At 40.2% G+C, this 15,764-nt stretch overlaps 1 protein-coding gene across 1 annotated transcript in view; it reads right to left on the reverse strand.

The window, feature by feature from the left end:
* The window catches only part of CNTNAP5 (contactin associated protein family member 5), a 276,352-nt gene that overhangs the window by 73,682 nt on the left and 186,906 nt on the right, over positions 1 to 15,764 (reverse strand). Inside the window, exon 13 of the mRNA XM_015635016.3 lies at positions 12,673 to 12,873. Within this exon, the coding sequence (XP_015490502.1) occupies positions 12,673 to 12,873 (201 nt within the window). The remainder of the gene's footprint in view (positions 1 to 12,672; positions 12,874 to 15,764) is intronic.

The raw sequence follows: 15,764 nt of genomic DNA on the forward strand, positions 1-15,764 counted from the left end.
TTAGTGTAAGGTCAAAACACAAGTACAACTAATGCACCAGCTGGCAGAAGCTATTTAAATTCATGCACTGTTCAGTGGAAACACTTGTGTGGTGATGGAACATATGCTAAATCACATGTATGACACATATATAGCACTTCCAGAGTTTTCTTTTGCTGTGTAGAAAAACCCCTGGTTGGTCTGTCATGCAAGGACGCAATCAGCAATGCTGGCTGTAGCTCAGGCTGGCTCTGAACCATTGCAGCCTTCTCTGTAACAGACCATTGCTAGGACCCAATTCCCTCCTACATATTCCCTCGAAAGACCTTGCTCAGTGAAGACCAAAGTAACTGATTATGTTTTGCATATGCATGGAGTGAAATCTCTGAGAGAGAAAGCTGAACAGTTGAGCACCCAGCTCTCTTCTGTGCTCCAAGTACTTTAAACCACTTTAGCAGAATAAAGCAGTTCTGAATCTATTTTAGTCAGTCACTGATAAAGTCCTCCTGCATGAGTAAACTCTTGAGTGGCACAGCGATCTGGAGGAGCTCCTGCATCAATCCCTCTCCTGGCTCCAGCAAATGGCCAGAGATGGTATTCTAATTTATATTGCACCACTCCAGCAACCAGGATTAAAGATGCCTCTCCACTCCTCTTTACTTCAGTATTGCAGGATACATCTCTGTAAAAACAGAGTGTTGGCTTTTTCAGTCTATCAGTGCTGAAGTGTTTAGATGCTGATTGTAAATACTGCATTAACAAGCTATGGATTAACTTGTTAGCTCCTCTAAATATCTTAATTTTTAAACTGTTTCTGTTTTTTAGTTTGTTTTATATTAAAGTCGAATTGAATGAAAGATGTAAAAACTAAGGAGTTAATCCACCATTTTACTTGCTTAAATCAGTATAAATATACTGAATCCAATGGATCTGATCCTGCATATCTTTGAGCTTTGCAATTTTTTTAGTTGAATCATTCGTTACTGTAGTTTCTCTCAAGCGGTCTATTAATAGAATATTATGATTATGTTAGCTATTCAAAGCTTTTTAATCATGTTATATAAACACAGTTCAGTCTATGAATTGTTTATCCTGATTAGATATTGTTTGAGTGTTCACTTAAAATTATGAAGCATTGCTTCAGAGCAGAAATAAAGGCAAGGGCGTCAAAGATTTCAAGGTGCTAGACTGAACATTTCCTCTGAAGGTCATTGGCCGAATTCCTATTTGCATGAATATTCAGGAACAATTGTTCATGCTTCGGAAAACTTCTGCAAAGACAAAAATCTCAGTGTCGTTGTCCAGAATGATATAAAAAAAGAATTATGAAAATTATCAAAGTAACACTGAAATTCTGGTAGAACAGGAGTGAAATAGGTCATATTTATAATTTTCCATCAGCTAAAACAAACCAGCCAAGGGAAGTGTTGCTCCAAGCAAGATTACCTGCAACTGGCCTGACTGCTAGATCATATTTCACATCGGTCGAGTGCCTTCCATTGTGTAACCACAGTTGTGCACATTGATGGCTCCTGCTGCTGTAATATGGTTATGTTTACCCATTAGTTTCTGCTTTTGTGCCACAACCCAGCAACTGTGATATTACAATTGTTCTAATGGTCTGTTTCACTTTGTTCATTTACCTATTAATTTTGGCAATGGCATATTTCATGGAACATAAATTTCATCCTCTGAAAACACGACAACCTGTAGTACAATATGGTCAGGCAGATTCTGGAGCTTTGTATGGAAGTAAAATGAACTGCCCAGGGTGGCATTTTGGAAAGAACATACCTCCCTCTGGAGGCATTGCTTGTATCTAAGGTGATTACTTCAGCACTAACAGGATGTAATTATTCACTCAGTAAAATTCTGACTCTATTAAGTAGATACTTCTAATGTTCTGCAGATTGGCTAGTGGTGCTAGAATGTCCCACACAGGTAGTAAACAAACTGCAACACGATCTCTTTGTCTGAATCCAGAACATAAGTGTGCACTGAGAAGGAAGTGACCTAGAAAGCTGCCAGTGCTTTGAACATGGAGGCTCTGGGAAACAGGACCCCAAAGCAGGACCTAAAAAATGCTCACTGCAGGAGAACCTTTCCCTGTTCGACGGCAGATATCAGAGCGGCAAAACAAATGGATCAAACTGACTTTGCACTGCCAGAGAAAAAGCCAAAGGAAGCTGATATAGAGCCTACTTTAGAAGACAACTTGTCCTAGAATCCCATCCTCTGCTGTTGCCTTAGCATTCAGTCATACAGATTTCTCTCTGAGAAACATTACCTAAACTTCTGCCACACCCCAAGTTTCTGGATAAAATATGAGACTTTGAAATCACAGTGACAAATGGGAGGCAAAAAAGTGCTAATGTACAGAAAACCTTTAGCTCAAAGGAGAAAAGAGTAACCAACATTACTTTGTCTTGTGCCAAGCCTGACAATATCCATGTGGCCCAAAAAATGAATTACAGCCAAATTTCTCTCTTCTTTTTCCTCGTCCTTAAAAGGAAGAAGATTTACACATATCTACATAAATATAAAAACACATACTTTCCCAAAAAGAGAGAACTCTATCTGTATGAATACATAACAATTTATATCCTCTACTGACAATTTGAATCATCAGATGAAGGAAAAGTTAGTATTTAAAACCAGCATATGATGAAATTGATGTTACTCTTTTTTCAGAACCACTTTTCAGATCTCTGGTCATTTTTTAAAACAGCCCATCATAGGCTTGGAGTCATCAGTAAAACAAACCTGTCAGACCTGAACTAGGTTCAGTAACACGGAACTGAGAAAAAGAACAGCCAGGAACTGTTATCTTTTCCTTCCCACCAACAAATGTTACTATGAACATTTTGATCACATTGAATGAGACAGCCTGAACAAAGCTGATTGCAGTCTAAACTACTGGGAGCACTTTTCATGTGCTATTAGTGTTAATATACTGAAATCACTACATGTTATAAATTAGACATGTCACTTTAAACTTTTTGGGGAAATGGAAGATTTAAGGAAAGGGGGACATGGAACTAAGCATCATGGATGAACAAAAAGTCAGCACACGAAGACAGGACTGAATCTAGCACGACAGATGTGCTCCAAAGATCTATGAAAAAACAGTGGGTAGTGATGAAGTTCCTTTGAGTTTAGGATTAGTGTTTGGTTTGAGCTTTTGTTCCTGTCTTGGAAGGAGACAGACATTTCTGTATCTGGCATGGTGAGAAAATATGTAGATCTGCATCTCATGTTAGCCCAAATTAAGATTTCCTTCTAACACTAGGACCCATGGAGTAGGTCTCTATTGATTCCAGCAGGCTTTATGTATTAATCACAACCTGGATTTCTAGAGAAATGAGATATATTGAAACACTCTACAAGAATTTTTGTGCACACCCATGTCAATTGTTCGAGTAACTCAGGAACCCACTAGTCAATTTCAAGAACATTTGACTGAGAAATACATTCCTACAGGTTCCATGTACTGCCTAAGCAGAAAACAGTCACTACTACTAGGAGAGATCCTCCTAGTACTCAGCCTAAGTGAAGGTTGCAATGTATTTTCATTCCTCTGTGTGTATAAAAAAATCCATACAGAAACAACACTAAACCATAAAACTAAAGGGGAAATGGCAACATTTATTACTCCACCGGTTACAGTGCAAAATCACAGCTTTCTCCCCTTATCTGGCAGGATACACCAAAAATCCCATTATAACCCACCTGAATAGATCACCATTACCTGACTGGCAGTTTGGTAGGTCCATAAAAGCTCATGGGATCACATGGGATTAAATCACCATTAACTGTGGTGACACAAAAGCCAATGCACCTCTAAGGAACATGTTCATTCTTCCTCTAGTAGCATAAGGGCAAGGCACAAGAGGTACCTACAGAAATCTCACACTTGGAGTGAAAGACATCAGAGGTGTTCAGCTGAGAGGAAACACTTGTATGGTTCTTTTTTTGTGGCTACAAGAACCTGGCCATTGGTTTTAGAGGGGTACATTTAAATTGATCTAATGGCCTATTCCAATTTCAGGCTTAACTGGTGTTAGTTGCAGCCTGATGCCTCAGTTTTCTTCTCTGCTAAACAAGAAAGCTACCTTCAGAAGAGAACTGCAGAGATTAATTGGTTAACCTTTTTAAATATTAATGTTTAAAAAACCACAACAATACAAGAACAAAAAGCCAAAAAACTTTTCTTCTGGGGTTTCTGCTCTTGGGAGTAAAAGAAGAAGGCTCTTGATGTTGTTTTGAGTCCTGGACAACCCAAAAGGGTATTCACATGCCTTGGCTAAACCAGTCTGAGTCGTTCTCTTGTCAAAAGGATTTGGAAAAGATTCAGGCTCAAAAGCTTTTTCATTTTTGTTCTCAAACTTTTGGGCCAAGCAGATAACAAAAAACTTTCTCTAAAGAAGGTTATTTTCATTCAGGTCACCACATCTTTCTAGCTATTCATCAAGTCTCAGTCAGATCTGCTCCTCTTCAGATCATTCCAGGTTGGGGGGAACAATTCAAAATTGCTTTTTGGTGCTTCTTGTGAAGTGGAAGAAGTACACAACTTTTTCCCCCAGTGTCTGAAGACATTTTCCCAAAGTATGCTTGCTTATCCTCTACATTTTGGGGTGTTCTTTTTACAAAAGGAAGTAAAAGACACTTAGAAGAGCTACTTTTATGACCCACTTAACAATAGATAGCTCATGTAAGAGTAGTTTAGTGTTCTGCTTAGGGAAAATTTTTGTTCCCTTGCTGTCTGAACACCAAGTAATGTGGAAATGCTGCTTTCAGCTGATTCTCATGGATTCCTTTCTCCTGTCTCTGCGTTCACACTTTCAAACATAAAATAAATTTTCCACAGGCTACCTTCAAACTGCAATGGGGGTAAAATTCCTGGACTTCAGATTTACAAGCAATAAATCTGAGCTCTACCTACTATCCTAATTATTCAGAGCAAAAACCTGTCTTTTTTTACCATGGAGTTTAATTTTCTTTTCTCCTAATTACTTATATGATTAAGTTATGCTACTGATCTTTTGGGTACAGCCTAACGCCTCTGTTTTCCCGGACAGGTCAAACCAATTCAAACAAAATTTAAGCACAGGGATTCCATCCTATCTGATTTTCTGCAAGTGCCTTGCTATGCACCTGCTTTCTTCCCCAGGTCTAAAACAGGAGTCAAATGAACCCAAACCAATCATGAAACTAAGAGATTACAGCCACAAATGCTTCTTTAGCCTCAAAAATAATGAAAATTACTATTGCCATTTACTATTGCCACTCATGTGGCATGTTGGCAGAAGAGGTTAGATGAGAACTTTTCCAGTGCTATGATTTATATCTTCTGCTCTGCAAGATCAGAAAACATCACTCTCTGCACTGGCCTAAATTTGACAGACAAATTAGTTTAATGTCAGTAAGACAGTCTGAGTCTAATGGAGCCCAAGATGTTTAAAGTAGGACAGCTGAAAGAAGCAGACAAATGGAAGTGTGATGAGAACACACTCCCTGCTGTGGCTCTAATGAGGGAGCAGGCACACTTTTCTGCTCAGGCAGCAGTCCTGCTTCCTTCCTTGAATGCAGGACAGGTTGCTGTCATAGCTAATGACCCACTAATATAACAAACCATAGTTTAGCTGTTTGTTTCTAATCACCATTACTTATTCATGGTTAACAATATGCTGAGTCCTGAAAATTAAAACAAAAAATAAAAAGAGACTATTACTGCTCATGATTAAGGGGATGTTGGCTGGAATAGCTTGAAAGAATTTTGTCCTTCTTCCTTTTTTCAAACTGTGTGTGTGAATTGTTTATACAACTGGGTCTCTCAAGCCAGAGGTGTTTAAGATGTGTTTGGTTCTGTCACATGTGTGCCTCATAAAACTATCCATTTCCTAACTCTTATTTGGACTGCAGAATTCCCTGAACTCGGTGTTTCAGTGTTACTGAGTTATGAGCGCTTACACGATCCCACAGGTTTCACAGGTTGAACAAAAGATATCATCGACTTTACTCCAAACCAGAATTTCTTTGGGATCAAAATTCCCAAACCAGCAGATTGTAGAGGTCAAGTAAACATCTTGAAGCATCAGTTCACAGGACTGACTTCCTCATAGAACCACCAATAATAGTGTATGCAATGAATTCCAGAATTGAGGCTCAAAATCTGTTGTCTAGATTTACATTTCATTTACCTGTCCTATGTACCTTCATTAATGTCCCTGGTCAAGCTTCCTGTACACTGGAAAATTTCCATGTCTGTAGAACACAGTAGCTGTATTTATCTTGGGGTGCAAATACATTCTCTATGTAAATTGTAAAACGTCTCAAATGAAATGAAATTTGATAAAATAAAATGAGTATAATTCCAAAATTTCTCCTTAGACTCACAAAAATAAATTCATTCAAGGAAAGGAGAAAAACAAAACAAACACAAAATAAAAAAGCAACAGAAATATTCAGTGACAGCAGAAGTATAAAGGATGTGTTTGATAGAAGCAAACAGGAGTTAACCACAGCTCTCTCCTCACTACTCCATCAGTCCTCACTTCAGGAAGTGTTTTTTAAAATTCACCTGACACCTTGTGTCTACAGCAAACACAGATAATGGTGCTCCAGTGCTCACTGGAGCCATCCCAGGAGAGTCCTGCCCTGCTGGTGTCACTGCAGAATGATGTCAGGGACCATTATCAGCCTTCTCTCTCCTGCAGTGGGTTTCAAGGAGTGAATATGCTTTCCTTCCACTGTGTTAGATGCCATACAGTGTATGCCTGAGCAAGGGCTTATTCCCGTGTTTTTCCCATCATTTAGCCTCTTGGCTGCATTTCAATCTCAGAGAAACACAAGAAGACTGGATGAGAAGTAATGGCAGCAAGTAGCTGCCATTCCTTGCTTGGAAGCTCCAGCACACTGTACCTCCCTGCCAGCCACAGAGGATGCTATAGGGCAAGAGGAGAAAAGGGTCAGAAACTGGAGTAATGGTGTTTCCACTATTCACAGGTGTGTGCAGGCTCCATGCCAAGTTACCTCTGCCATGCCACAGGTTTTGTATTCTGCTTAGACTCCCTGCATTTTAATCAGCTGCACACATAAACCAACATAGTATCTTTAAAAATGGCCTCTAAATCTCTGCCCACAAATAAAGGGGGTATATTGCATTACTTTGGTGAACTCTGTTCCAAAGTCTCCAAATATAACACAAGTTGTCTGAAGTTGTGCTTGTGAGAAGCTGTCACTGCCACTCTGGGGGGAGAGACAAGGTATGGTGATGGAAACACAGATGGCAAGTCAATCATTCTCAAAAAAGGGATCCTAATTACCCAAGAATAATCACAGCACACAATCCACACCTGCCACCTATCCACCATTCCTTCAACATGAGCCACTTTTTGAGGGCAGGCTGCCCTGTTCTATGTTATTTTGTGCAATGAAAAATAGTCTCCTGGTAAAGCAATAACAATTTAAAGTTATTTTGTGCAAGAACAAATAGTGCCCTGGTAGTGCATTAACAATTGAAAGTACTAGAATGATAAACTGGAAATTGTATTTAAAAGGAATAAAATACTACGGAGGAAAACCTCATTGGTAAATGACTGCTTGTTATGGGTCATTTTATACCACCTCCTGATACATCTATGTAAAATACTCCATCAGCACCCAGGCTTCAGACTCCTTTCTTCAAAAAGATTTACTCTAAAGTGGTGAAACCCTGGTCAAACCAAACCTCAAAAAACTATATGTACTTCAGGTGAAAAAATACTAGGGCTAGTGAAAGTCCTAGATGAGTAACTAAAAGCACTATAAAAGCTCTGGATGAGCACAAAACTGTGTTCCACTGCACCCTGTAATACAAGAACTCACTGCACTGAGCAAAACAGTAGTTAAAAAAGCATTAAAAAAATGTAGTTCTGTAAAACAGCAAGAGGGAACTCCTGGAACTTGTTTTCCTAGGAGGCCTCAGGGCAGGCAGCCTAATAAAGTTCAAAAAGTGATTAGACAAGTTTATGAACAACAGATCCATAGTGGATTAAAAAGGGACTGACAATAGCATAAACCCTAATGCCCTTATTTGAGCAACTGTGGGTGATGAGGACATCCCATCATTGAGGGACGTGTTAAAGACATCAACTTGTGTACTCACCTTAAGCTGCATCTCTCCAGCAGCCACTACTGAAGGAAGAACCCTGAAGGAGATTTCTTTGCACCTTATGCCCTCACATCACTGGCCTCATCTGGAGCTAAGGAGGGAGCCTGCACAGACAAAGCTCTAACAACATACAGGGCATAGATACAGAAAAATAAAAAAATAAAAAAAAGTTGACCTGTCTTAGCAATGGAATTAAGTCTAAATGAAGAAATTATAAGGTGCTCCCTGCTGCAAGGCAGCACTACATCTTTCCCTCTAACAGAGAGTTATATAATGCAAATGCAGTGGTTCACCAGTGAGGGCAACCAGCTGCCTGGCATAAAGGGTCACACTGTGGGACAGCACCCGGTGCAGCTTGGCACTGAGATTTGGGACTAGCAGGGAGCCAGAGGGGAGGAGAGGAGGTGGAAACCTGGGTGCAAGTCATATGATAGTGTGACTTGACAGAACATAAGTTCAGGGAAGAGGTGTGTAGTTTAGGATGGATGTAGTTTAGGAACAATGTTTGAAATCAAAGCTTAAGGTGACATGGTGTAGGAGTTCTCCTGGAAAGAGAAAAATAAGGAAGAAGTCAGGAAAAACCGACCACCTACAGACATTCCTATTTCTTTGATTTTGCTCTTGGACTGATCTTTTCCCAGTCCCTGCCTACACAAATGTGCTATGAACTTGACAGACTGTCAGCCAAGTATTGTAAAGCAAGCTATGCTGCCACTGATATAGCCATCACTGTGCTAAGTCCCTGATAAGGTGGATGTGAGGAAGCTTCCCAAGTGAAAAGCATTTGAGTCCACCCACCGCTTCTAGAAAACTGAGAAAATTCAGTCAAGAGCTGGGGGTTCATTCAGTTAATGTTTTCAAACATCTTGTATGTTAACAGTTTAATTAAACATGCATCTGCACATAGGGACCTATCCTTGTACACATGTTCTCTCCTTAGGTATTGTCTTAGGTGCTCCATGAAGAAAGGAGATCAAAGCCCTGGGGGGCTAAATTTCTTTTCATATTCTCATTTAGAAGTAGCTCAGCCTTCCTGCCCAACCCACTCCTCTCCTGCTAGCTTGACTTTGCCTCTACTTGTAAGAATAAGTTTGCAATCTTTTCCTAAGAGTGTGGATTACTTTCCTAATTAATGCCAACTGTCAGATTTGCTCTGGTTATGTGAGTTATTATTTGATTAAGTGATTATGTGGTTATATATTATCTGGTTATGTGGCTATTTCTCCAACAGGCCTGTGAAAATCACCCGAGACTTGTGATTTCTGGTCATACAAGTTTCCTTTGCCACCTTCTCAAGAAAGTCAGCTATGCCTTGATGAACAGACATAATTTGTGGTGTTCACAAACCTCCTGAAAATCTGACTGACGGCAGAGATGTACAAAACTACAGTTCAGGGCAATTTAACTTTTGCTTTCAAAGACATGCTTGCAGCTAAGCTGTAGTATGCCAGGGAGAACCAATAAGGCTGTTCCAGACAGCAGGAGGTGGAGATGAGTAAACTCCTCTGCCAACTGCCAGATTGCATGTCTGACACATTGCAGATGTAAATCCCAGAAACTCAATGGGGATACTCTGCTCAGCCATACCCGCTGAGGATGCCTGTGCCTTCAGGGCAGGAGGGAGTAGCAAAAGAAGAAAGAGAAATTCCTTGATATAAACTGGAAAAATTTTATGCAAGCCAGAAGCCTCCCTGAGCTTTTCTCTGAGGCAGCCCAGAATGCTTTGCTTGTCCCATTTGCCCCATGTCAAAGCTGTGAAAGCCAAAATTGCTATGCAACAACATACATCTTTGCACTATGATGCAAAAGGAAAGAGAAATGTTTTTATTGCTTCTCTGTGAAACATGACAGTATTTAGATCCTGAAGACAAGGATTTGGTGTGTTGGTGCTATCAGCTGTAACATCCTAATAATATGTTCCATCTCCTTGGTGGGGGGGATGAAGAAAAGAGCAAAGCCCACAATAAAAGTAAGCTCAGAAATGGATTGGATTTCTTGCAGGAAGTGGAATTTTTATAACTTTGTCAGGATTAGATATACCTCTGCAAGATGCCCTTCCATCAGGCATTCGCCATTGGGCTCAGTCCAGAGACAATAATGAGTGGAGACACTCAGCAAGCTGGATTAGGTCAGGTAACATTTCTGCAGGCCTATGGATGCAGTATTGTTATTACTACATGGGCATTGCATATTGAATTCTACAGTCAGACCTGAAGTGTTGCTCATTAACAGCAATCACACATTAAGATACCCTGGCAGCACAGAAGGAACACAGTGCTTCAGGCATGCAGAAGTCTAGGTCAAATGAAGAAACAAAACCCAAGAGTTTTGATCTTTGTTCTGATGCTCTGGCCCCAGATCTGGCAAAAACAACATAGGTGAGAACCTTCTGCATCAAGTCCAGCAAAACATCCTGAGACCACTCTCACTTGTAGCTCATCTTCAAGTTTAGGAGTAGAAATCCTTTAAGTCCTGTAACTCTTCAAGACTCCTACAGTGTTCAGCACTACTTGGTCTCTAAGTTCCTCTGTAATACAACAGCATTTCACTACAAAATTAGTATCAATTAATGGAACTTGGGGAAAATAATGCTTTTCTACAAAAACACTTAATACTGAGTTTAGAAAAAATTGCCCTTATCTTGTCATTTCAAGAACTACAATGTTATTTTTGAGCATGTTTCACATCTTGCCAGATTTAAAGCCTGAGACTACTGAGAAAGCTCAGGATGAAAGAAGGAAAATTCAGAAGTGTAATTAAAAAGCATACAAAAGGAAGAAAAAAAAAAAAAAGAGGGAAAAATGATGGTGTCTGCCACATGCACAGCACTAGACTGCAGCTTCATTTTTTTTATTTCTCAGCTGAAGCTGCATTAAAGACTAAATGAGTTGTGCAATTCTTGTGTAGTGAACTGTCAGGACCACAGTGGCACTGCACCAGCTGCAAGAGCACAAGCCATACTGCTGGACACCATCCCCACATCCTTTCCCTTGAGGAATCAGCCACAGCTTTGGTCCTGGACAAGCAGAGGATGAGCTGCCTGCCAGGAGCCCTCTTAGCCAGTCTGCCTGTTGTTTGATAGCTTTAGCCCTGAGGATGCACAGTTTACACACTGTCAATTTACACAAGATTTTTTTTTTTTTTCCCAAAAAGTTCTGATTCTTAGGAAGTGTCCCCAGCTTTAGAGAGGCCCCATATACAAGAGGTATCTCAAAATACATTTGTAGTGTACATTCCTGGATACACATGACCAAGTGCTTCACAGAAATGAGCAAAAATAAACACATGCAAACCTGCTCTAATATTGTGGCATTCATCCTTAAAACAACATTTTGGAAATAGCCTCTGCGGGGTATTATCTTTATCGATAAAGACATTGAGTGTGGTGTGGGATACAGAAGCCAGCAACACTGAAAGTACTTGTAAGACATTAATTCCACTTCTTTATGAGCAGTTATGCCCACATTTTGTTTTCCTTTTGTGTTCTACCCTGGATGCTGATATTAACATTTCAGTCTTTAAAAAAAGATTAGCAACACAAGCAATTCTTGGCTGGTAAATCTGATGATAACAAAAGACATAATTCACAGCTTTTAAAATTAAACTGACTGTAAGGCATCTGATTACCGGATCCATAAACATTCAGTTTACAACAATGTTACAGTAACTTTGCTGGAACTGGGAGGGTTTTGACCCATCTCATTAGGCAATGTGTTTTTAAAGACAATAGGAACTCCCACTGCAAGCTCCCCTTCAGGCTTGCCATGGTCTTTTTTCTAAGCTACAAACAAATTTAAGAGTTGCTAATCAAATAATCACCAGGACAATACAGACATTACAAGTAACAGGAGATTTTTGAAGACAGTCAGAAGTCTGCCCTTAATGTCATTCATCTCTCCAGATAAACGAACATAAAATCCTGACATTAAAAAAGAGTTGACTGGAAGCCAAAATCCTGGAAATTTGGTACTGCAGGAAAAACTGATGAGACCCTCTGCTTTCTTTTTTTCTGTTATGTTAAGACAAGGGGAAAAAATGCAGTCCTTCTATTGCAAGGGGAAAGTTAGTTTTGCCTCAGAAACTGTACTACCAAGCACCTTAGACATCATATTCAGGGCTGTGGGACTCAGAAGAGGTTCCACCCCTCCCCTACATAATATTTTGAGTCTGATGCAATCTGGATGCTTTCTATCTTTAATATACAGGTAAAAACTGTAAATGAATAAGCACATCTATTTGCCATCAGCTAAATGCACTAGGTAGCACTTTCCATCATAGAAGTTTTCAGTCTGGGCATGCATGAACTTACAGAGTGAAAACTCCTCTGACAAGCTCAGACCCTCTCACACCAGAGCACAGGCACTGCACAGTAGAACCCCAAACAGTAAAAGGTTTTTCACTCTATTCTGTATTGCTACTAATAATATGGGTTTTTTTATTGGTTTGTTTTGGTTTTTTTCCTCCTCAGCTGCAGCGTGGCTTGTACCTGCTGTACAATCAGTAGGAGTTAAGAAGGAAAGATGTGCGATGGTGACACTTACTCGGGGTGTTGAGGAGCCGTGACTTTTTGCAGTGGTAGGATGCCTCCTGCTCACAGTACTCAGCACTGTTTATCACAGCCTCCAGCTGCTCTGCACTGCTGTTGTAGTTGAAGGACATGGTGTAGGGATTCTCTGGACCAGCTCCTTGCACTCTGGTTAGCCCTGTGCTGTTGTGCTGCACTGCAGTCCAGATCTTATCTTCTGTTAAATGAAGAACAATTGAACGGGAGGTTAGCAGCAAAACACTTCCAACAAGCAGGGAACAAAAAAAACAACTGAAATGTAACATTTTACTGTGGTGGACAGAGCATCAGCAGGACCCCAGGCTCCAAAATGGGCACTTTGTGATGATCACCAATAGGTCTGTCTTCATTAAAGGTCAGTGTGGCCCACAAAGATGTTTCTCCCTGAACCAGCTCAAGCAAACACTACACTGCCTGCTGAGCCAGAGAGAAACTGCAAGCTTCCTGGGAAGCACAAGAGACCTTCACCTTCTTCTACTACCAGATATCTGTATAAAATTAGATATTTTTCAACTAGCTGTGTCCTTGAGAGAAAACACATAGTAATATGGCTCATGGGGGTAACATTCACCTTCTGCCTGAGAGCACAGCCCATGCTGTTGTAATAACAAATGGAAGCAGAGAACTGCAGCTGATGAGCTTGCACAAACTCGCCATGAGCAAAAAGCACAATCTCTTGCCAGAAAGTTAAACTGAGAGTATGTTCTTACCACCCAGCTGGAAGTCAGATCACTCATTTCACTCTGTTCTCAGATTTTTCTGCATATAAGTTGAGTGATGCCCTACTTGGATGATGGTACAGAACACCATATGACTTGGCATCTGTAGTTAACTCTAAATATTGATGCTTTTCCATGCTGGGGAGCCCATTCTCATTTCCTTCATTTCATTTACTGGCAGAGCCAGTGACTGTGTAGGTGACAGAAAGCAGAATCTAGGCTCAAGCACAACTTGCACCCTACAACCCAGCTCACAATCTGCATTGGCACTGGTATAATGAGAACACCACACTTGGGAGCAAACTGGCTTCCAGGGAGGCTTTTTTCCAGCTGGTTCTGGTATAACAATGGGCAAGGTAGAAAGGAGAACCTGAATGGCCAATTTGCTGAGCCAACACAGAGTTAAAGACAGGCTCTTCAATGAGGATTCACAGGACTGAGCCCTGCACATGCCCAACACTATTAGTAAGAGTCACATGCAGCAAATTTTCTTTTTATCAAAGACCCTGCTTGCCTAGGGAGGATACAAGATACTGACAGGACAAAAATTTAAGGCAGCAATTTTCAGTCATTTGATGAGAAGGAGATTTTGATCTCACTTGCAGAAACACACAGAGGAAGAAGAGATAGGCAATAGATTTCTATTTTGTTATTTATTCTTCATCAGATAGATAACACATCTATCATGAATCACATCTTTTCTAAGCTGATCTTAAAAACTGTGTATTTAAGGATTTGGATGGTTTTGCCACATTACCTAGCCTGAGTTCTTGCAGAGCCTGACCTTTCCAGTAACTCCCCAATACACAGGCATGATGAGCCAAATAGCTCTGTGGACACTACAATGCACTGCAGTGAAAGTATTTTTCACTGAGCTACAAATATATCCCCCAGATTACTTCAACAGAATGCTAATAGGTGTATAAAACTCCTAAATGGACTGTCTGTGCAAAGACACTAAGATGATTTAATGGGTTGTTGTTATGGAGGCATTCAGATGATAGGCAAGCAACAACAGCCATCTGGAGACTATCTAAAGAGGTCTTTTCCAAGACCTGGCTGCAAGTCACAGAGAAATTAACTTGCATTAACTGTAAGGACAGTTTACACACAGCAAACCACACATTCATGCACACCCTTCCCATCATTTTTGTGATGGCAGACAGAGAGTTTACTCCTAAGTCTGCAATTCTGTGGTTCTTACTGACTTCAGGGAGCTTCTTGTGGACCCTTGGAGTTGGAGTTCAAGGAAACATTGCTGCAACATGTGATACACAAAATTCAGATTTAAATGATAAGAAATACTACAAATTTATTGCTTGTAATACTTGTCCCAGTTGTTGTAACCACAGTGAACAGTAGCACAATACCGTGCACAGTCCTGCACATATACTGCTTCCAACACAATGTACTTCAATGACTTCGTAACAGACTTCTTGTACATCTTAAAGTAGTGATCCTTATCAGCCAGTCCCTCTTTTCTTTTGCTCTCTGAAGGCAATATTGACAAGAACAGAGTGGCATTTTCAGAAGCAGTTGAGGGTAAGTTAACTTTCCTCTCACAGAAGCTGACAGAAGTTTAACATCTACCTCAACTGAAATACCTGCTAAAAAGACAAACACCAAATTGCTGATAGTGTGAGACATAACACCAGGAGACGATGGAATAAAAATTCCAGGTGGGCTGTCAAAAGCACCTCCCCACTGAGAGTTCTGAACATAATTTTAAGAAAATGCAATAAAATCAATGCTCACAATAGTGGCTACAGAGCTGCTCAGGAAGTAGAGCAGCCTAATGCTCTAGGTGTACAGTGGTTAACACTGCTGTACTTTCCAGGCTGTGCATCAAGAAAGGTGCCATGTGGGTACCTGAAAAGTCAACAGCATCAAGAGCTAGCAATTTAGAAGCAAAGAACAATCACTAGGAAAAGCTGATTAAAAATACCATAGCACAAAGCTGTCTTCCCAAAAAAAGTGTTGGAAATATAATTAATTGACATGTTTAAAATAAGGTTTGACGAGGTATCAGCAAACATACTGTAAGCGGCCAGCACTCATTAACAGGAGTGTTGGACAGGCAATGTGACAGGTCTTCATCTTATCTTCCTCTATCATTGTTCATTAATTTTCAGCAGTCTTATCATTACAGCATGCACACAGCTGTCCTGAGATGTGAACTTTGACATTCTAGACTTTTCTTCACAAGATCATTTAGAAGTAAGATGACTTTTTTTCCATCCTCTTGCTTACAAAGGGAAAGGAAAAAGAAATCAAATTTCTTTCTGTAGTCAAAGTAATTGTGATTTAGCAAGTATATCATAATGGAATTAAAAAAGCTATAGCAGAAGAG

This window comes from Parus major, chromosome 7 (assembly GCF_001522545.3).
Source record: "Parus major isolate Abel chromosome 7, Parus_major1.1, whole genome shotgun sequence".
Taxonomy (NCBI): Eukaryota; Metazoa; Chordata; class Aves; order Passeriformes; family Paridae; genus Parus; species Parus major.